Source organism: Salmo salar, chromosome 21 (genome assembly GCF_965601325.2).
Source record: "Salmo salar chromosome 21, fSalSal1, whole genome shotgun sequence".
Lineage (NCBI taxonomy): Eukaryota > Metazoa > Chordata > Actinopteri > Salmoniformes > Salmonidae > Salmo > Salmo salar.
The window spans coordinates 28,968,537-28,991,500 of record NC_138311.1 but is presented as its reverse complement, the minus strand read 5'-3'; the positions used below and the strand labels follow the sequence as shown (position 1 = coordinate 28,991,500).

Sequence of the window (22,964 nt, the reverse complement as noted above, 5' to 3'; positions counted from 1 at the left end):
CGCTTCCCAGATGTTTTAATTATGATTCAGATTATCTTGGATTTGAGTGCACTCTCTCTCTCTCTCTCTCTCTCTCTCTCTCTCTCTCTCTCTCTCTCTCTCTCTGGTTTATCAGCATGATAAGCCTAATTATGCTCATACAGAATAAACATTTTATTAGCAGTACAATCATGGTAATGTGTTGCAGGTTTGAGCAAAATACTCTTTAGTCAGTATGAAAGGGCTCAATTCAGATTTACAAAATCAAATCTTTTTTTAAGCCTTTTGATTTAAGCACTTCTTAGAAGTTGGTATTCAGACTTACTATAAGGGCTCCATGGCACGCACTGAATTAATTGAATTCAACTGCTGAAAACTCTCCCACTTTCTGGCCAACTGATTTTCTCATGGAGTTTTCATTCAACAGGGTTTTCAGTACATTTACTTATCTAAAGCCATTCCTTTAAATATGGTGTTCCATTAACTAGAAAGACAAACTAGAATATATATTGAGAAAACGGGTTCAGAATAGGGATCAATAAAAGAAAACCATCTAAATACATGAAAATGTGTCTCCTTTTCAGTACCAATTGGTAGATACTCTGATCTTGTATATTATTTAGGGTTAGGAAAGTATTTATGAATAATAAAAAAATGATTTAGAGAGCCTTTGCACAGAAAATATATTGATGAACATAATATATATCCTGAAAGTAGCCATATTCAATTGTTTATTTCCATGAAATATTGGAAAGTGATTAAAGTGTACAATAGTGGTTGACCAGTATTCTTATATATCTACCTTAATAATCCTCACTAACCATAGAACTGTGATGACAACTGTTCAGTCGTAGTGAACCATATACCAGGCTCCAGGTTTAAACTGCTACGTGTGGTCTACGTTCCAAAATGATTCAAAAAGGTTACATGTTCCAAATGATTGCACAACGTGTAATCCGTTAGCCTAATATCATGCACTATTGTTAGCAATCCTCAGGAACAACCACACAAATGTGAGGAAAGAAAGGTAAACTAACGATGTAATAGAATGGTGCAAAATGTAAGGAAACTAACACTAAAGTGACAGTTATTAATGTATGTTGGTTTAACTGATGGTGGCTACTGATAGTGGCTAGTATTTAACATAATACAAAATGTAAAAAATACAGTGAAAAGTCTGGGAATATAATTATATTATATAATTAAAATATTCTAGAAATCATAAATCAACTCGGTAGGTTGGCATATCTGCAAGTTATAAGGCCAGCATTTCATAAACTTCACTGTGGAAAAGGTGATATGATGATGTACTTCAGTTTGCACCATGTAACTGGTTTCACATTTGTCTCTAGCGATCATAAGATAAAATAGATTAAAACAATTGTCATTTACAATCCCCTTATCCAAATGGCTTACTCATTTACCTAACTCTTATCAATAGCTACTATCAATTTGTAAATTACAGTGCATGGAGAATGGTGTTATTTTTATCGTAAAGAAAAGAAAAGTAGATGTTGTTCCACTTGGAATCAACAGGCTGCTTGACCTTACTCATCGTTTCATCGTGGGCAAAGGTGCTGGAATTATTAGGGAATTAAGTCAAGGTCAAAATATGGCGTATCTATAGACGCACCTCTGCCACACCTTAACTTCTTTGATCTAGTGGGTGAATAGCATGCTATTCTCGTACCTGTACAAGATCAGAATACGCATAGAGGGAAAGGTGCATTAAAAGGAAATTTTGTGCCATTTAAGCATGTTTAACTCGGGTCGTAATCGGCTCCTAAGTGAAATAGCTAGGATGATCAAATATGTAGAGTGTATTTGCTGCTGATGCTTCATTAGAGGATGAAACTGGCTGATGGCAGTATGCCTCGCCTTCACCATCTGTCTGTCCAATATGAGAGAGTGAGGGACAAGGGGGGTTGTGATATAGAGAAAGAGAGAATGTGAAGGCACATTAGCCCTCAGATGTAAGATGACGCAGGTTTTTTGGTGATTCATCGCCGTGTCAATTAAGGTGAGCGACTGTTTTTAAGAGGCATGATTCACAGAAATAATTTCCACTGGGATATTTAAATTGTGCCAATTATCAGACATGGAAGAGAAGAAACCTGGTCCAGGTGGAAAGTACAGTTAAGCAGGGGATGTGTATGTGTGTGGCTCGTTTTGCCTCAATTCAGATGTATGGGGTGTTAAATGGATCATAGACTTTTGTGAACTTCTGAAATGATTAGTTACGGAACGGAATTGATCTGACCCCTCACCACGGTTTTGGACCTCTACTTGACCTCTTCTTTGCTCGTCCCTTACACAGGTCTAAAGAATGGCCTGACCGGGACCGTGTCTTGCGGCAGCGACGACGGCGATGGTTGCTACGTCCAGGTCTCCAAGCGTCCACACTCCATGGAGATGTCCACTCTGACATCATCTACAGCGAGCACATCCAAAGTGGAGCATGCCCGTAGCAACACCTCAGAGGCCAAGCTCCTAGCCAAGAAGCGTGTGATCCGGATGCTGGTGGTGATCGTGGCTCTGTTCTTCCTGTGCTGGATGCCACTCTACTGCGCCAACACCTGGAAGGCTTTCCATCCAGCCTCTGCCCGCCGTGCCCTCTCTGGTGCCCCCATCTCCTTCATCCACCTTCTGTCCTACACCTCGGCCTGCGTTAACCCCATCATCTACTGCTTCATGAACACTCGCTTCCGCCAGTCGCTGCTTGCCACCTTCGCCTGCTGCTGTCGCCCGCCCTGCCGACACCAAGGGCTGCGGGATGGAGAGGAGGACGCAATGGCTTTGGGGGTGTCCATGTCCAAGTTTAGTTACACCACAGTCAGCACTATGGGGCGTGCTGAGGGAGGGACCACTGACTGACTGGGGGACAGGGGAGACAAGAGAGATATGTTGTTATGTGATCGGTTTAGTCATTTCTATAGAGGAAATCATTAACCTGTGGTCAGTAAGTATGGGGGAGATTAGATTTGGGCAGTATCCAGATTTTCATACCTTCCTACCATTCCTGTATCATACCGGGGTACAGATTATTACCGACATTGCACACAAGGGGCGCTAGTTATTTTCAAAAGCAAAAAAACAACACCAACAAAACATTTAAACAATTCTTATTTTTTTACTCATGAAACAAATTTGGGCAGCAGGGATCTTGATCCAGGAGGGGATTGAGTTATTTAACTTATAGGCAGTGGCGTAGCATTTAGATATTTACGGTATTCGAAATCATACCGTCGGAATTTCAAAATACACAGTCTAGAGGGAAATCAACACAAGACCATGACTGTAATGCTAATGTCAAGACCAATTGGCTCAGAGATGTATTATCTAGTTAAACTAACCTACCCTATGTCAATGGGTAGATCAAACCTGTAGTCCATTAAAAAGGGAAAATACTCATGATCCATGGAGAATGCATACCCAACATACCCAAAGGAAAAGGACAATTATACATTGTTTAATAGTTGCAAAACAAAAGAAAATAATGGAAATATAATAGCACTCTTTTTCATTAGTATTTGTCCCAAGTGATGGAAAACAATGTTTCATTCAATGGTATATTTAGCCTATGTAGTTATTTCGTTATCATCTGGGACTCATTAAAACAGGATAGGATGGGAACTAATATTAGGGTGGAATAAAAGGGTTATGTGTTGGTAGGGGGGTGTATTCCTGAATGATAAGCTATGGGGTTGCAGTGCAGTAGCTTGAGGAACAGTATTAGTAATACCATTTGCAAAGCTTCTACTTATTTTCACATTGCTTTGGGTTTTTACAATGCTGATTATGTGCTTATTATTAGTGTTGTCAATGTCCTGATGATGAGAAACTCTGTTGTGGACTATAAGTGCGTGCCTGTAAATGCTGATCTTTCTTCGAGCATCATCTGTTTGCTGTGCTGTGGACTATGTATTTCATGACGGACATTGTAAATACGGTGTTGCTACATCATGGTCTTAGCCAGACTGGATTGGATGTGGATTGGAGGCCAGAGTCAACTGCGACCAAACCAACCCAACCTTACCGAAGACAGCAGCGATAATGAAAGTAAGTAATGTGGGGTATTAGGGAGGTACTGTTACTGTATATTTAGGCAGTCTGGATCCAGCTCATTTGTAATCATGGTAGACTGCCTTTGTCTCTTTTAGAGGTGCATCCTTACTTTTTCAAAAACAGCTTGTTCTCTGCAGAAAACTGATGACACAGCAACTTGTGTTGCATATCAATGACCTGTTGTGTACAGTGTATGTGCTCTGTTGCCATCTAAAGCGCCATGGTGTTCATGTATCCACTGCACTGTTGGTGTTTGTGTTGCTGCTAACAGGGTGTGTAAAGTTACTCAGCTGAGCAGGGGAAAGGTTCTGCAGACATTACTGATTGGCTTCAGCGTCATCTAAACTGTCAAAAATGTCCTGTAATTCATACAGTAAAATACTGGCAGCACAGAAGCCTGTAGATTTACAGGACCTTTACTAAAATACCAATTTACAGCATATTACTCGAACACCTGACTACAGCAACATGCTGTATTTCTAGAATCTACAGTGTATTTCTGGAAGCATAGTGGTTAGTAACCTGTTGCAGATATACAGTGCAGGCAGCTAGTACCAACGATGGGCAGTATTTCTGTAACATGTATTTGATATAGGTATTTCAATACCTATTTTGTAATTTGTATTTCACTGGCCTGAAGTACAATTCATGTATTTTCTAACAGTTTAATTAGTTGCCCGCTTAACTACAACAACATTCTCGGTAAAGGTAACATCATCTTTTTACTTGCTATGACTGTGTATATGTGACAATAAAACATATACATTGAGTGTACAAAACATTAATATTGAGTTGCACCCCCTTTTGCCCTAGGAACAGATTCAATTCGTCGGGCATGGACTCTACAAGGTGTCAAAAGCATTCCACAGGGATGCAGGCCAATGTTGACTCCAATGTTTCCCACAGTTGTGCCAAGTTGGCTGGATGTCCTTTGGGTGGTGAACCATTCTTGATACACATGGGAAACTGTTGAGCGTGAAAAAACGAGCCGCATTGCAGTTCTTGACACACTCACACCGGTGCACCTGACACCTACTACCATACTCTGTTCAAAGGCACTTAAATATTTTGTCGTACCCATTCACCTTCTGAATGGAACACCTACACAATCCATGTCTCAATTGGCTCACCTTCATCTACACTGATTGAAGTAGATTTAACAAGTGACATCAAAAAGAGATCATAGCTTTCACATAGATTCATGTGACTGTAAGTCGGTCTGGATAAGAGCCTCTGCTAAATTACCAACATGTAAATGTAAAAATGAACACTTGCAAAGCACACTGCTGGGTATTATTCTAACGAGCTCCGCCCCCCCAAAAAGTCACATTTGATAAAAATATGAATAGTTTGAGAGCTCATTAGAATAATACCAATCAATGTGCTTTGCAAGTGTTAATTTTGAAATTTTAGATCATTTAGCAGATGCTCTTGTCCAGAGCGACTTACAGTCACTGCATAAAACTAAGTTAGATAAACAAGAACATACACACTGAGTGTACAAAACATCTCTTTCCATGACATAGACTGACCAGGTGAATCCAGGTGAAAGCTATGATCCCTTATTGGTGTCACTTGTTAAATGGTGAAGGAGGTTGATGGAGAAAAAAACATTACTGTCATAGCAAGTAAAAGTAAAATGTTTCTGTAACCATTACTGAGAATGTTATAGTAGTTAAGGAAACATTGGTCTTTAAGGTATTTTTTATTTGTTACAAGATACCTTTTGATGTATCTTTGCCCATCTCTAGCTAGTGCCAAGTACGTTACTGTAATATTCACAATAACTTGCCACCAGCTTCCTGTAAGTTACTGTAATTCAGAGCAATGGTACAGCACAGTGCTGTAAAAATTGCCTGCTGTACTATAAGAAAGTAAATTCTACTGTAATCATAATATTCGTATTTCATAGTATTTTACTGTAATTACATGTGATTGATGCATGCAGGTGGCTACTAGGTATTTGTATGTTACAGAACTTTTATGATTATTTACAGTTTTATATCACTTGCACTTCTAGAGGCCTAAACAAAGGCTTCCAAACTGGCAGTGGCTGCAGGGCAAAACAGATCAAAAGGACTTGGCAAAACACTGAACCAGTAAAGGTTTAAGACTTACTGCCACTCTGATCTGTCCCGTATATATACATAGTCAATTGTTAAGGCACTACTACCACATTCCAGTTCGATTGATACAGTATTCTCACTAACATGTGCAACAAATATAGCCACTGACAAGGCATGCCTCTAAATATGTTAATGAGCCAGCGATTCTTTCCACTACAACAAACATTAACCACAATGAACCATCATTTACAGAATGCTGCAGTAAATATACAGCAATACAGTACTTTATTGTTAAATGGTATTGTAATAAAATTACAGTAATTGACAACAGTGCCTTGTTTGGGGCAGCAGGTAGCCTAGTGGTTAGAGCGTTGGACTAGTAACTGAAAGGTTGCAGGATCGAATCCCCAAGGTAAAAATCTGTTGTTCTGCCTCTGAACAAGGCAGTTAATCCACTGTTCCTAGGCTGTGATTGAAAATAAGAATTTGTTCTTAACTGACTTGCCTAGTTAAATAAAGGTAAAAAAATAAATAAAGGTATAATTATATATATTACAGCATACCAACAAATATTTGTTTTGTTTTATATCACTTGCATGTGTAGAGGCCCAAACAAAGGCTTCTAAACTGGCTGTGACTACAGGGCAAAACAGATCGAAAGTACATGGCTAAAAACTCAACCGTTCAAGGTTTGAGACTGGCTGCCACTCTGATCTGTCTCTTACACACATTACATTGTTAGGGTACTATTACCACATTTCATTTAAATTGGTACAGTACTCTCAGTAACAGGTGCAATAAATATAGCTTCTTACAAGGCATGCCTCAAAATATACACTGCTCAAAAAAATTAAGGGAACACTTAAACAACACAATGTAACTCCAAGTCAATCACACTTCTGTGAAATCAAACTGTCCACTTAGGAAGCAACACTGATTGACAATACATTTCACATGCTGTTGTGCAAATGGAATAGACAACAGGTGGAAATTATAGGCAATTAGCAAGACACCCCCAATAAAGGAGTGGTTCTGCAGGTGGTGACCACAGACCACTTCTCAGTTCCTATGCTTCCTGGCTGATGTTTTGGTCACTTTTAAATGCTGGCGGTGCATTCACTCTAGTGGTAGCATGAGATGGAGTCTACAACCCACACAAGTGGCTCAGGTAGTGCAGCTCATCCAGGATGGCACATCAATGCGAGCTGTGGCAAGAAGGTTTGCTGTGTCTGTCAGCGTAGTGTCCAGAGCATGGAGGCGCTACCAGGAGACAGGCCAGTACATCAGGAGACGTGGAGGAGGCCGTAGGAGGGCAACAACCCAGCAGCAGGACCGCTACCTCCGCCTTTGTGCAAGGAGGAGCAGGAGGAGCACTGCCAGAGCCCTGCAAAATGACCTCCAGCAGGCCACAAATGTGCATGTGTCTGCTCAAACGGTCAGAAACAGATTCCATGAGGGTGGTATGAGGGCCCGACGTCCACAGGTGGGGGTTGTGCTTACAGCCCAACACCGTGCAGGACGTTTGGCATTTGCCAGAGAACACCAAGATTGGCAAATTTGCAACTGGCGCCCTGTGCTCTTCACAGATGAAAGCAGGTTCACACTGAGCACATGTGACAGACGTGACAGAGTCTGGAGACGCCGTGGAGAACGTTCTGCTGCCTGCAACATCCTCCAGCATGACCGGTTTGGCGGTGGGTCAGTCATGGTATGGGGTGGCATTTCTTTGGGGGGCCGCACAGCCCTCCATGTGCTCGCCAGAGTTAGCCTGACTGCCATTAGGTACCGAGATGAGATCCTCAGACCCCTTGTGAGACCATATGCTGGTGCGGCTGGCCCTGGGTTCCTCCTAATGCAAGACAATGCTAGACCTCGTGTGGCTGGAGTGTGTCAGCAGTTCCTGCAAGAGGAAGGCATTGATGCTATGGACTGGGCCGCCCGTTCCCCAGACCTGAATCCAATTGAGCACATCTGGGACATCATGTCTCGCTCCATCCACCAACGCCACGTTGCACCACAGACTGTCCAGGAGTTGGCGGATGCTTTAGTCCAGGTCTGGGAGGAGATCCCTCAGGAGACCATCCGCCACCTCATCAGGAGCATGCCCAGGCGTTGTAGGGAGGTCATACAGGCACGTGGAGGCCACACACACTACTGAGCCTCATTTTGACTTGTTTTAAGGACATTACATCAAAGTTGGATCAGCCTGTAGTGTGGTTTTCCACTTTAATTTTGAGTGTGACTCCAAATCCAGACCTCCATGGGTTGATAAATTGGATTTCCATTGATTATTTTTGTGTGATTTTGTTGTCAGCTTATTCAACTATGTAAAGAAAAAAGTATTTAATAAGATTATTTCATTCATTCAGATGTGTTATTTTAGTGTTCCCTTTATTTTTTTGAGCAGTGTATTAATGAGCCAAAAACAACAATAGAAAATATGTAGCGCTCCCAAAATACAGTATGGTTGTCACAGCTGTTTAAATGATCGGACCAAAATGCAGCGTCTGTTTCGTTCCACATATAACTGTTAAACTTAATGCAATACCAAAATAAACTGAAGGACAAAACAACAAACCGTGACGCAGGAGGAACAAACACTACTCACAAAATATAATCACCCACAAAAACAGGTGGGACAAACATCAACTTAAATATGACCTCCAATTAGAGACAACGACAACCGGCTGCCTCTAATTGGAGGTAATGCCAAACGAAAACCAACATAGAAATACAAAACTAGAAACTGAACATAGAAATACAAAAACAGACAAACACCCCCTGTCTCGCCCTGACCTACTCTACCATAGAAAGTAACAACTTACTATGGTCAGGACGTGACAATGGTACTGTATTCTGTGGGGTGGTACTGAATTACAATAAATTACAGGCAGCACAGTAGCCAGTAAATTACAGTAGATTTACAGGAAAAGGTTTTTAGATTCCAAAAATATAGTATGGCACTGTAGTTTGTGGGATGGCACTGAATTACAGTAAATTACTAGCAGCACCTTTAGCCAGTAAGTTACTGTAGATTTAAAGGGCAAAGTTTTAGACAAAAAAAATATGATATGGTACTGTATTCTATGGGATATAGCATTCTCACCAATGGGACACGCCTCAAAATACAGTACATTAATGAGCCTGAGATTCTTTCTCCTCCTACAGCAATTTGTTACAGTGTAGATTTAGCCCAAATCACCTGCTTATGCAGCTCTGTAAGAATTACATAATGTTGTAGATTATATTATTTGGAGGCTGACGTTTTCACATTCGCGTGTCCCATTTTCAAATTCAAATCAGATGTTTTTGACTGAACATGACTGCTCTCTCTGAGTTACGAACATACCCTTATTATGTCTTGTCTTTTGTCTGGCTACAGAAAGCTACACATTATTCTTCATATTAGATGCTCTCTTTTGGGCGTTTCTCTTGGTCAGGTTGGCGTTTTCCTTCATGCATGTGGTTGCGTCTTAAATGGCATCTTATTCCCTACATAATGCACTATGGCCAAAAGTAGTGCACTATTTAGGTGATAGGGTTCCATTTCAGACGCACCCCTTTGTCTCTGCCTCATCCACTCTGCTTGTACTAATTGTGTTGTGACCTCAGCCCGTGAGAGTGGAATGCTGTCAATTTCACAAAGAAAGATGTATGGTGTGCTTTTGTGAGGTAATATTTGACGAGCGCAGGTCCATAATGTATTTGAGCAGTACAGACAAGGGCCTGTTCTGTGTGGCTGCCCCAAATGCATGTATGGAATCTAAAATCTCTCATGATTTGTATTAATCTCCATTGTTGATATTGTGTTGTGAGTAGACCATGTAGAAACAGAACTTTGCCTTAATCTAGGGGACTGGGTCAAGAGATGGTGATTAGATGGCATGGGACCTTCATTCATCATCTCTGAGTCTGAGTGTAGAGTGTAGGACAGGTTTTCTTTGAAAAACAATTATTCAGTATCTCTTCTCTTCTCCTTGGCTAAACATTATCGCTGCTGAATAACAGCCCTCTGCTGCTTACGTTCCTCCTCCTCCAGCAAACAAACAGAGTGTGTTGTGTTAAAAATCGTCCCCTCCAGGGAGAGAGGGGGAGAGGAGTCACACTCAAAGCCTTCCCCGAGCTTTACTCAGACGGACACTGTTGACTAATTACTACTCATCCTCAGCGCACCAGAGGCATTCAGATCTGCCCGCTGACCTTCTCTGTCTCATCCGTTTCTCTCTGTTCCCCTTTCATCTGCTAACTGTGGCATAGATGTCAGAGTCGTGGGGAAGGCTTTAGCCTGGAGTGTGTATGCAGGGACAGAATGAGAGAGCAGAGAGCAGAGTAGTGAGCAGAGAGGGTTTTCAGGCAGACATACAGGCTGGAGAGAGAATGTACTTTAAGCAGATGTCCCCCAGATGTCAGAGCAGAGCCCGGGGAGCATGAGAGAGTGTGCGGGGGAGAGTGAGGAACATTCATCAGATTCAGGCAAAGGTATAAAGTAACTTGGCAGGATGTGGCTCTGATTTATACATTGTGATCTTGATTTTGATTTCACTTTGTGAGTGCATCTTTGCATTACATCTTGTCAGAAGATAAAGCAATGCACTATTCCAATGACCTCTCTAGCTCCTTCCATTATGGTTTTATGAGAACAAAGGCAAATAACACAGACTTATTCTCTATCCCAGTGGTAGCATCATTCTGTGGAACACAATGAAACAGAGGTAAATAAGTGGGATCTCTCTCTCTCTCTCTCTCTCTCTCTCTCTCACACACACACACACACACACACACACACACACACACACACACACACACACACACACACACACACACACACACACACGAGACATGAGACATGAGATATTAATGCCTCTGCTGGTGGCGTATGCCTACAGAATGTTTAATGCATTGGGGCCGTAGTCCAGGTTTGGAAAGCCATCCTCAACGTCAGATATGAGGTGCTGATTTCCCAATGGTGGCAGAGAGAATGTTCAGTGTTATGACTTTGCTACACACACTCACACTGTCTCCTTTCTTTCTTTCTTTCTTTCTTTCTTTCTTTCTTTCTTTCTTTCTTTCTTTCTTTCTCTTCTTTCTTTCTTTCTTTCTTTCTTTCTTTCTTTCTTTCTTTCTTTATATATTATCCCCCCTGTCACAAAGATGGCAAAACAAAATACACTACAGTACATAAACAAAAGTATGTGGACACCCCTTCAAACTAGAGGACTGCTATTTCAGCCACACCCGTTGCTGACAGGTGTGTACAATTGCGCACACAGCTATGCAATCGCAATAGACAAACATTGGCAGTAAAATGGCCCGTACTGAAGAGCTCAGCGACTTTTAATGTGGCACAGTCATTGGATGCCACCTTTCCAACAAGTCAGTTTGTCAAATTTCTTCCCTGCTAGAGCTGCACCGGTCAACTGTAAGTGCTGTTATTGTGAAGTGGAAACGTCTAGGAGCAACAACGGCTCAGCCACGAAGTGGTAGGCCACACAAGCTCACAGAACAGGTCCGCCATATGTTGAAGCGTGTAGCATGTAAAAATCGTCTATCCTCGGTCGCAACACTCACTACCGAATTCCAAACTGCCTCTGGAAGCAATTTCAGCACAATTACTTTTTGTCAGGAGCTTAATGAAATGGGTTTCCATGGTCACACACAAGCCTAAGTTCACCATGCACAATGCCAAGTGTCAGCTGGAGTGGTGTAAAGCTGGCCGCCATTGGAATCTGGAGCAGTGGAAATGCGTTCCTGGAGTGATGAATCATGCTTTACCATCTGGCAGTCTGATTGACAAATCTCGGTTTGGCGGATGCCTGGAGAATGCTACCTGCCCCAATGCACAGTGCCAACTGTAAAGTTTGGTGGAGGAGGAATAATGGTCTGGGGCTGTTTTTCATGGTTCTAGACCCCTTCTTTCCAGTGAAGGAAAATCTTAACGCTACAGCATAAACTTACATTCTAGACGATTCTGTGCTTCCGACTTTGTGGCAACAGTTTGGGAAAGGCCCTTTCCTGTTTCAGCATGACAATCCCCCCGTGCACAAAGCGAGGTCCATACAGAAATGGTTTGTCGAGATCAGTGTGGAAAAACTTGACAAGCCTAAACAGAGCCATGACTTCAACCCCATCAAACACCTTTGGGATGAATTGGAACGCCGACTGCAAGCCAGGCCTAATCGCCCAACATCAACGCCCGACCTCACTAATGCTCTTGTGGCTGAACGGAAGCAAGTCCCAGCAGCAATGTTCCAACATCTAGTGGAAAGCCTTCCCAGAAGAGTGGAGGCTGTTATAGCAGCAAATAGGGGACCAACTCCATATTAATGCCCATGATTTTGGAATGAGATGTTCGACGAGCAGCTGTCCACATACTCCGATCATTATACACATTATAAACTCTTCCAATGTGCTGTAGACTGAACAGCCTGAGGAAGTGAATAGGAAAAAAACACAGTAGGATTCCTCCAAAGGTTAGTGGTAATGCAGGACTTGATTTCATATGGGAACGCTATTAGAATAATATCCTTAGAAAAGGTCAGTGTCTGACGCAAAAAAAAAGAAAAAAAGACGCAATTCATTTGGTCCTCACGGTGGCATTTAACAAGTGTACCAAAAACACAGGATATGGCCGGTCAGACCCACTGTCACAGGGATTCTACAGATTCACAAACAATTTGCCCTTTATTATTTTCAGAAGTGAACAAAGGAAATGAAAATGACACAGAAAGTAATTTGCATGCACACACGCACACACACTTGCGCGCGTGCACACACATATACTCACAGCCTTGTTTTAATCTACAGATATTACATCTATTTTGTGTTTAATTTGTATAATTTGTATAATGTCAGTATCAATGAGAGATAGAGATGCCACTCCTTTCACTGCTCCACTGGAGAATGTCATTCATCATCAGGGTTATTTTAAAGGAGGCGTTCCCTCAGAGACATGTTAGAACACTTTACAGATTCTAATCTCAGTTGTTCCTTTGTATAATGAGCAGATACACTAATTGCTGCTTTTACGGGATGATTCATTGGCTTTGTGAAGGGTGATTCGTTGTACCTCCCAATCAACGTATGCTGGCACAGAATGACAATGAAATTGCCTGTTTTCTGAATCCATGTTTGGATAGTTAATGGCCTTCTGAGAAAACAAAACATCTTTGGACTGTGGTGTGTGTAAATCTACAATGCCAACAGGACAGAAAACTGAACCCAGAGGAGTGTCAGTAATGTCTAGCCCACCTCGCCTTGCAGTGGAGAAGCTTTAGGCATTTGGTTGTCATACAGTTTGAGGGAGAAACACAATGAACAATGGCTGTCAATGCACCATACTATATATATGGAACTGTAGATGTCCATGTGTGTGCATATGAGAATAGAATAGAATAGAATTTACAATTGTTCAAACATGTTTGGGGATATTCTATGAGGGAGGTGTCTGTCTAAAGTCTCAGTGATGTAGGGTAGAGTGTAGCATTGTCAGTATGTCTAAGAGCCTGAGTGGACTGTTGTACTGCAGGCAAGGCTAAGAGGATGAAGTGTTGGAGGAGGAGAAGAGTGGGAGGAGATGAGGAGAAGAGGGGGAGGAGATGAGGAGAAGAGGGGGAGGATATGAGGAGAAGGAAGAAGAAAAGGGGGCATATTTAGATCTACTCCATTGGTCACAGTCTCAAGGCCACCATTGCCTTAAGTGTGTGTGTGTGTGTGTGTGTGTGTGTGTGTGTGTGTGTGTGTGTGTGTGTGTGTGTGTGTGTGTGTGTGTGTGTGTGTGTGTGGGGGGGGGGGGGGGAAATGTGTGTGTTTCAGACTCATTCAGTTCGAGGGGAGTTTTTTTCTATTGCGAGGGGGAGATGAAGGCATATGGGAACTCCACCGTAGAATGTGTGGGGGCTGTTTGTGTGTGCATGCTTGTGTGTCTATATGTGTGTATGACTGCTGTGTAAGTACCCTGCTCTGTATGAGTGTGTTTCATACCAGTGAGACGCTGTGACTCTCATGACCAGACATGTCATGTCCTCTGGGCTCGTGGTTGTGTTTTTCTGCTGCTGTGCTGCAGTGCGTGTGTTTGTGTTGCTCTGCAGCGGTAAAGGGCCCTGGATGTTTACATGCGCTTCAGAGTGTCACGTTTTCCGTTCTGGCTTAGGCTTCACAGCTCTCTGTTGGGAGAGGCCCAACCTGCTCTGCCTCTCTCTCTCTCCTGTGCCAGCACTGATATATAGGTATTATGATTGTTGTTACGGCTACTGCCCGATGTTTTTGACTTGGCAGAGACACAGGAGATGTGCTATCGCTCCACTTGAGGTTTGTCTGGTTCGCATGTAGGCTTTTGCAGATTTTGTAAATGTATGTGTGTTTTTCTGTGTGCATGCAGGGCCGGCCCTAGGCGTAAGCAACATAAGCGATCGCTTAGGGCCCCCAGCCGCTAGGGGGCTCGACCTAAAACATTTTTAGGAAATCTGTTGGGATCTCAACTTACTGTAGTAGTGGAATAGTAATAGTAGAATAGTAATAGTAGAATAGTAATAGTAGAATAGTAATAGTAGAATAGTAATAGTAGAATACTATTTCGAAACTTGGTTGTGCATCAGCAGTTTTTTTCTTGTTATGTCAGTCACTGACAGTCTAGTGACCATAAAAAAGTATTTCATTTTTGTAGCCTAACGGCCATTAAATTAGCCCATGTCAGCTAACCTTTTTTACATTGGTAAATTAGTCTAGCCAGCTATCTAAACGTGTAGACCTCCAGGGGGCCCCCATTGATTTTCCCTCTCACTCAGATATCATATTAATGGTATAGGTTATGGAAAAATGTGTAGAATTTCAGGACATTAGCTTTAAACTACAAACATTTCTCTCTACCCCATGGCAAAATGTGTAGAATTGCAGGAAATTAGCTGTAAAATTTAAGAAAAAATGTCTTTCTCTCTCTCTATTGGTGTAAACAGTGTTAGTGACTGCAGAGACTGCTTCTGCTGTTACAGTGTTTAAATATGTATATGAAACTGGTCACATCCAGCTGGAACCACTTTTGCTTTCATGTGTAATGTTATTGAATTAAAATACAGCCTCTCTTTGTCAACTGTCTACTATACTTCCTTAGTCTACCATCTAACGACCCCTCATGCTATAGTACCATTGTCATATTGCATGCTGAGTGCGGTGAGAAGTCACTGGACTACTTATGTAAAGTTATAGTAGCCAATACTGTAACTAACTTTGCTGTTTGCACTTTCTTTGTGAAATGGTGTCTTTCAGAGGAAATATAGAGGATATCAACTGTATCAGTTTACTACAGTGCTTTCAGAAAGTATTCATACCCTTGACTTATTCCACTTTATTATGTTACAGGCTGAATTCAAAATGCATTAATTGAATGTTTTCTCACTGATCTACTCACAGTACCCTATAATGACAAAGTGAAAACATGTTTTTAGAAATGTTTCCAATTTTATTGAAAACAAACAATACTAAGAGAAAACATTGAGACATCACCAAAGTAATGCTTAGAAACTAAGAGCCCCTTTATAATGAATGCAGAACACAAAGCAGGGTTAATTTAATAGAGAACCACAAGCTGGGTAAACAACACAATGGCTGGAAAATTAATTAGAGAGAGGCAGAGAGAAAGAGATAGCAAAATGGGGGAAGAGAGAGAGAGAGAGGAAACCCTCTACACATTCTGTCAACCCTTTATAGGTCTCATACCAGAGTAAATCCTAAAGAACCAATGTAGCATTACCCTGTTACAACCTAGTAGGTGTACTGTTGTATTGTCTCATAGTTACTTTGGAGTAATGCCTATACAGTGTTCCTAATTTGGGTCTATAAAGATATACTAATACAAGCATGTCTAGAGACAGTTAACCTCGTTCCCAGTCTGTTGTGAAGTAAGTGTATGTGAAAGAGATGTTGAGAGCTAAATGTATCTTTCTGCCTCTAGACACGAAAAAATAACCACTCAATTACAGACATTAATTTGGGCTTTCAAGCTCTCATATGCAGACGATGAACATCACACAGGAACAACGTTCTGACAGTTATGGATTGGGTCTATCTACTGTATTTCTACAGTGATCGATTGCGCTGCTGTTCAGTAAGCAGGGACATATAAATGTGTTGGCTGTAAAATGCATTTAACATGTATCAATCTTTCCAAAATGTCTGTGCTGTAAAAAAAACGTTTTATGTTACGCAGTCACTAATAGCTTTGTCTTCTCAGTGCATCCCAACATCAGTCAGAAAAACTGTCTCCAAAGACAGTCAGAAAGAGAAATCTATTTTTCTCTCCCATTTGGATCCCTCCACATCACCCAATCAAACTCTACAAATCAAAAAGGAGGGGCCTCTGTGTGTCTGACTCTAAACTCAGTAGTCTGACCCTGGAAGCCAAAGCCATCTCACACACAACAACAACCACGACAACAGCCATTTACGTCTCTAAGGAACATCTAGTAATGACCAGCTAATAACAACCCCTCTGAACTGAGGGCAGAGAAGAACAGAGGATAGAGGGATGGGGGAGAGAGCAGAGGAGAGAGGAGGGAAAGCATCAAAAACACATTTCCGTCTGAAGTCAGGGAGGGAATGGTATAATGATCACAGGAAGCAAAGTTGTCCAAGATTAATGATGGAGATAACATAACCTCTGACCTCCAACTTTGGAACGAATCCCATCCTATATCAGCAAGGCAATGTGTGTGTAAAGGCATGCTTGCAGACATCTCTCTCTCTCTCTCTCTCTCTCTCTCTCTCTCTCTCTCTCTCTCTCTCTCTCTCTCTCTCTCTCTCTCTCTCTCTCTCTCTCACACGCACGTACACGCATGCAATCATGACATTCCTGTCTGTCTGAATGGTACGACCTCAATTATGAGTGTTCTGACCTTGAGAAAATGAGCGAACTAGGAAAAAATGCTAGCTATGTTTTGGGCTTAATAAAAAGTCTCAGTGTATGTACAGCACATGCTGATTTGTATACCAATCTATTTGAAGGGGCTAATTTCCAATTTCCCCTAGGGAGAGACAGAGAGAGAGAGAGCCTGCAAATGTGAATAGAGCAAGAGAATGATCGACGCACATCGATAAAGGTAGAGAAGGGGAGTATATTTTTTGAGGGGGCAGAATATCTACTGTAAAATCCTCTTCCCCACATACCTCCTACCACCCCCCCCTCACCAGATCATTAGGTCCCAGCATCCCTCTCAAACAACATCTCCTCATTCTGTTTGCAGATTGCTTTCCACTGGGCTGAACCAATGAGTAGCAGTTTGGCTTTATTAGGATGACTTATATACTGGAGGCAGCTCTGCAGGGTAGTAACTAGCTGGCACAGCCGCAAAGTCATGAAATCAGATTTTAATTCTAACCTTAACCCTAACCTTAACCACACTGCTAACCTTATGCTTAACCCTAACCTTACATTAAAACAAAAAAGCACATTTTGGGTTTCATAAATTTTTACAATATATAGCCAACTTTGACTTTGCAGTTGGCCCATCTAGTATAAATCGCTCAGCTCTGCTCTGACAAGATACATCCCAATAAACTTCAAACTGCCTATCAGTACCCCGCCGGAACACATTATCACAGGGTAATAATATAAGACTTAACGACCAGCGAGTCAAACCAACGGCGGCCAAATGAAACGTCAAAATGAAACAATGAGCTCCAGATGTGGTGTACACGGCTGCAGTGGCTGTTTTACAAGCCTGAGTTATGCTATGTTTCACTGAGCTGCACTGTGTGACAATGCATGTAATGGGGAGACATTTTGTAATCCGATACCACTGGGGTGTAATGGGCTGTGTGGCTGGATGGGTGTGATAGGAGCATTCAGCAGAACTGAAGCCTGGTACATATGATGGATGTTATCCTGTGATGATGATGAGCCCACGACCTGACAAAAACACATACAGTACCAGTCAAAAATCTACTTATTCAAGGTTTTTTCTTTATATGTACTATTTTCTACATTGTAGAATAATAGTGAAGACATCAAAACTATGAAATAACACGTATGGAATCATGTATTAACCAAAAAGTGTTAAACAAATCAAAATATATTTTAGATTTGAGATATTTTAGTAGCCACCCTTTGCCTTCCTTCAAGATTGTTGGAAAAGCATTCCAGGTGAAGCTGGTTGAGAGAATGCCAAGAGTGTGCAAAGTGTCATCAAGGCAAAGGTTGGCTACTTTGAAGAATCTAAAATCAAAAACATATTTTGATTTTTAACACTTTTTGGTTACTACATGATTCAATATGTGTTATTTCATAGTTGTGATGTCTTCACTATCATTCTACATTGTAGAAAATAGTACAAATAAAGAAAAACAGCTGAATGAGTAAGTGTGTCCAAACTTTTGACTGGTACTGTACATAAAGACGCACTCTGTTTTCTAAACATCTCTTCAACAATCTTATTATATACTTATTGAACTCTCTGTAAACCATCAATCTTCTTCCATTCACTTCTGGGAAATGTCATATTGATTGATTGACTTATTGACACAAAGACAAATAGACCTTAACAATGACAAATAGAAAAACAAATGTTCTAATACCAAGCACCACTTAGTACATTAATGTGTCAGACACCAATTCCGCCACAGTGACACCAATCAATCCTCCTCCAGCACAGAAATGAACCAGGAATCAACCTTTGACCCCTTGACGGGGGTATTTGTTGCTATGCAGAAATATTGGGAATTGCCCCTGGTTACTGGTGTCTGTTAGGTAGTTTGGGACATTCCTCCTGATATCCTGTGTGTCTTGAAGAAGCACAGGCCCTGCTATGGTTTTTCTGTACAAAATATATCATCAAAAGAAAATGAACTAGATGGTCTTAAATATAGTCATTACATACTGTTTAATGACAGATTAAAAGGTGAAGGTGAAATGAAAGACAGAGCAGAGAACAATATAATTATGCTAATCTAATGCGATGATACCATAGGTAATTGCTAGGCTATCTACTGGTGGTATATTTAAATGATTGATTTTAATCTACAAATAAATGATTGAACTAGGTATAGATATGATGGTCTTTGACTCAAAAGTCGAGTCAACCATTGGCCAGTCTTTACCATCAGTGTTCCTGACACCTACCAGGAATAGGATGTGTGGGGGGGTTCGATTAATCTTGCCTGGGCGACCATGTACGCGTGTTTTGCACCAGCTGAAGTTGATTGCATTGGATTTGGAACCAGGTTGCCTCCCGGGCTTGAGCCAGGTGGCCTAAGACACTGCATCTCAGTGCAAGAGGCATCACTGCAGTACCTGGTTCGAATCCAGGCTGCATCACATCCGGCCGTGATTGGGAGTTCCATAGAGCGGCACCGCGTCGCCCTGGTTTGACTGGGGTAGGCCGTCATTGTAAATAAGAATTTGTTCTTAACTGACTTGCCTACAAAAATACTCGCTCTGTCTGACAGCAACGTCGGCTCAAAACCAGTGACGTAATTAAGCATGTGGAGTAATGAGTAGGATTCTGTGTTTTCTCATGCAAAAGAGATTGCCTTTAATAAATTACTTTATCTGCCTTCCCAATGAAAAATAGTTATAAAATAACAACATTGGTTTTATGGTAATGAGATGTTGCATGTTTCTGGACTATGCACTATGCTGCCTTGTTGACAACATGACAGAGCGCCGCAGATTACTGTTTGATTTGAGAAGGGCACTCCTCCATCCCGTCTTTCGCACGATTTCAACCCGGGTCAGCATAAAATAACTCCCTCACTTTTACTGGTATGAAGGTGTATCCTCGTGAATCACCTTTCTCAACCAATCAAACCGAGTTTCAGAAAGAGGCCTTTTTCAGTCTCTGCCCGGTGTGTAATACTGACGGATTCTTGGAACTGATGGCTTTACGGTTGCGGCTAGAGCTATGGTCATATGGACCAAAAGTTGCATGTTCGAGTCGAGTTGGGGACAACTGTAGCATTTTAACTAAGACTAACCCTAACCCCTTTCCTAACCTTAACCTACTTCTCCTAACCTGACATGCTAATTCTCCCAAACTTCTGTGTTAGTTCTCCTAACCTAGTATGTAGAAGCCATCAGTTCTGGGAACCCATCAGTATCACCACACCGGTTTGGCTGGCTGGTTGACTGACTAGTAAGTTTAGTTCTGACTAGCCAACTTTGAAACTAGCAACAAAACCAAAACAGAACCAGACAGACCGGCACCATCCCTTTTTGGACAATAACCAGCAACAATAGAAAGTCTACTCCAGGTATGTAGACTATAATACACATTTATTACTAGCAAGTTGTCTTTAGAGCCACTAGCGCCACACATTTAATTAATGTGCTTGCTTCAGCAACAATTATTACAGTCATAGGCCTACTTCTTACAGACAGCTGAAGCAAGCACACAGTTTTTCTTCAGAAAAATGATCTTTCTAGTCTTGAATTATTACTTGGGGTTCATGTTTACAGATGCAGTCGATGTAGATAACTTTGAAATTTAGAAAAGCACTGTAAAGACCAATGGAGGGTCCCACAATTACACTGGCCTTGTGGGGCAAGGTAAATGGAGAACACGTTGTGTCTACCCAGCCATTTGTCTCTGCACGTGCCTAGTGTGAGAAGGTTATGCTGCACTAGGCTAGGTAGAGGACTGCTTTCCACTTTCCTACTATCCAACAGTCCAAAATTAGATTCTTCCTAATAGTCTTTTCAAATGGTACAGTAATTATTGGTACTGTAATTGTCAGACATTCAAAACTATTACCACAATTTTCACCCAAGTACAGGCTTTTAGGATATGTCAGGAGAACATGAAAAGACATTAATAGCACAACCCTCAGATGATCTTTAATAGCTCTTAGAGTGTGTGTGTGTGTGTAGTGTGTGTGTAGTGTGTGTGTGTGTGTGTGTGTGTGTGTGTGTGTGTGTGTGTGTGTGTGTGTGTGTGTGTGTGTGTGTGTGTGTGTGTGTGTGTGTGTGTGTGTGTGTGTGTGTGTGTGTGTGTGTGTGTGTGTGTGTGTCTGTGTGTGGAGTGGGACAGGATAGGCCATGTCATGATGGGGACTCATAATCATCTTTAGTGATCTAGCCCCATCAGCTCTGTACTCTATCATCTACCTCCTGTAATAAACACACTCCTGGCTCTATTTATGTCGTTTTCCAAAACACTCCCTCCATTTTCCATTCACTATTTTTATGCTGCAATTGGTAGAGAAAGGAGTCAGCACTAAGCTGTCCCTCTGTCCTTATCCTCTCCCTCTGTCCCTCTATTCTACTCTCCCTCTTCATCTGTCCCTCCCTTCCGGTCTCTTCCGCCCTCCCCTCTCCCTCTCTCTTTCCTTTACCGACTACTTTCTCTCAGCGTCTCTGTCTCTCTCTGTAGGAAAGCCCAGGTCGGTCTGTATTGAGTGAGTGGAGGGAGAGCTTTCCACTTAGTGGTCAACCTCTCAACAGCATAGACCTTTCATCATCTCCTATTCGGTAATTGGACAGTGTCATAACGTATGTGTGCGTGCGTGTGTTACGAAGCTCTGTCAAACTAGCCCTCAAAGAGCAGGAAGCTGTGTGTAATGAGTCGCGGACCAGGGAGCATCTTGAAAGCTTTTAGAGAGAGTAGTTCTGATGGGATTGGTCCATAATTTTCCATGACACACACACACACATGCAAACACACTCGATTCAGTGGAAAAATGAAGATTAAACATATTCTGACGTCACAGTGTGACTAACTGGAAAAGTACACTATTCAAACAACCTCAGGTTCCAATTGAGCTGACCTGTATGTATCACACCCAACCTGCCATCAAAAGATCTGTCTGTCCTCAGAACCTCAGCACTGTAGTTTGGCACTGATCTCAACATGGAAGGCTCAGGAACAGGAATAGTAAACATGGATTTGATTTTACCAAGCTATTCAACCCACCAATGCTAATCAGTGAACTATCATTTTGCAATCTATTCTACTCTGTACTCTGGCTGACCTCTCTGTGACCTGTGCCCATAATTGTCAAATGTTTAATTGAGTCATTTCAAATGAAATAGAAAATTACCTCAAAAATTGACCTGGGGAATTTAAGGACATAGATTTGTTGGCCAGTAACCAAAGCACATGTCTGTGGCTTGTAAGATCAGCTGTCTGCCTGCCTGCCAGTCTGTCTGTGTGCAAGCGTGTGTATGCATGTGTACATTTGATGTTTACTATGTTGAGCTTCTCGTATGTTGCACCCGAGGCAATGTGACAATATTCATAGGGCTAATGCAGCATTTCCCAAAGTCAGTCCTCTGGACACCAAGGGGTGCACATTTTGGTTTTGCCTTAACACTACACAGTTGATTTCAAATGATCAAAGCTTGATGAATAGTTGATTATTTGAATCAGCTGTGTAGTGCTCGAGCAAAATTCCAAATGTGCACCCCTTGGGGTCCTTAGGACCGACTTTGGGAAAATCTGGGCTAACGTACAGTATCTGTAAAGTAGTGATGGGAAACTGAGGCTTTCTGAAGGCTTTGGTACTTTCACCAAATTGTGACAAAAAAATTGTTCATTACTCTGAGCTTTATTATCTGTTCATAATGCACATTAGTGACATCTGCTATTCCGCAGTAAATAGCAGGGAGTGATTATCAGATTGACATCTTTTTTCTCCACTATTTTCATCAAAATTCTGTGGCGCACCATTAAGTCAGTTGGAATACCAGGTTTGTTTTTTGCATCATGCTCAGAGCTTTTTTGTCTTCAAGTTTACTATTTTTCAAATACGAAATCTATGGGATTATTTAGGATGCTTAAAACAGAAATGTATACTATACTAAATAAATAAAAATAATTGAACAACAGCGTAGACAGTGTGGTTTCACATAAACCATTTTCTATTAGTGGA

At 41.6% G+C, this 22,964-nt stretch overlaps 1 protein-coding gene across 1 annotated transcript in view; it reads left to right on the top strand.

Annotated features, from left to right (window-relative positions):
* The window catches only part of cckbrb (cholecystokinin B receptor b), a 35,510-nt gene extending 30,681 nt beyond the window's left edge, over positions 1-4,829 (top strand). The window contains exon 5 of the mRNA XM_045704750.2: positions 2,297-4,829. Within this exon, the coding sequence (XP_045560706.2) occupies positions 2,297-2,853 (557 nt within the window). The 3' untranslated portion in view covers positions 2,854-4,829. The remainder of the gene's footprint in view (positions 1-2,296) is intronic.
* Positions 4,830-22,964: the final 18,135 nt, after the last annotated feature.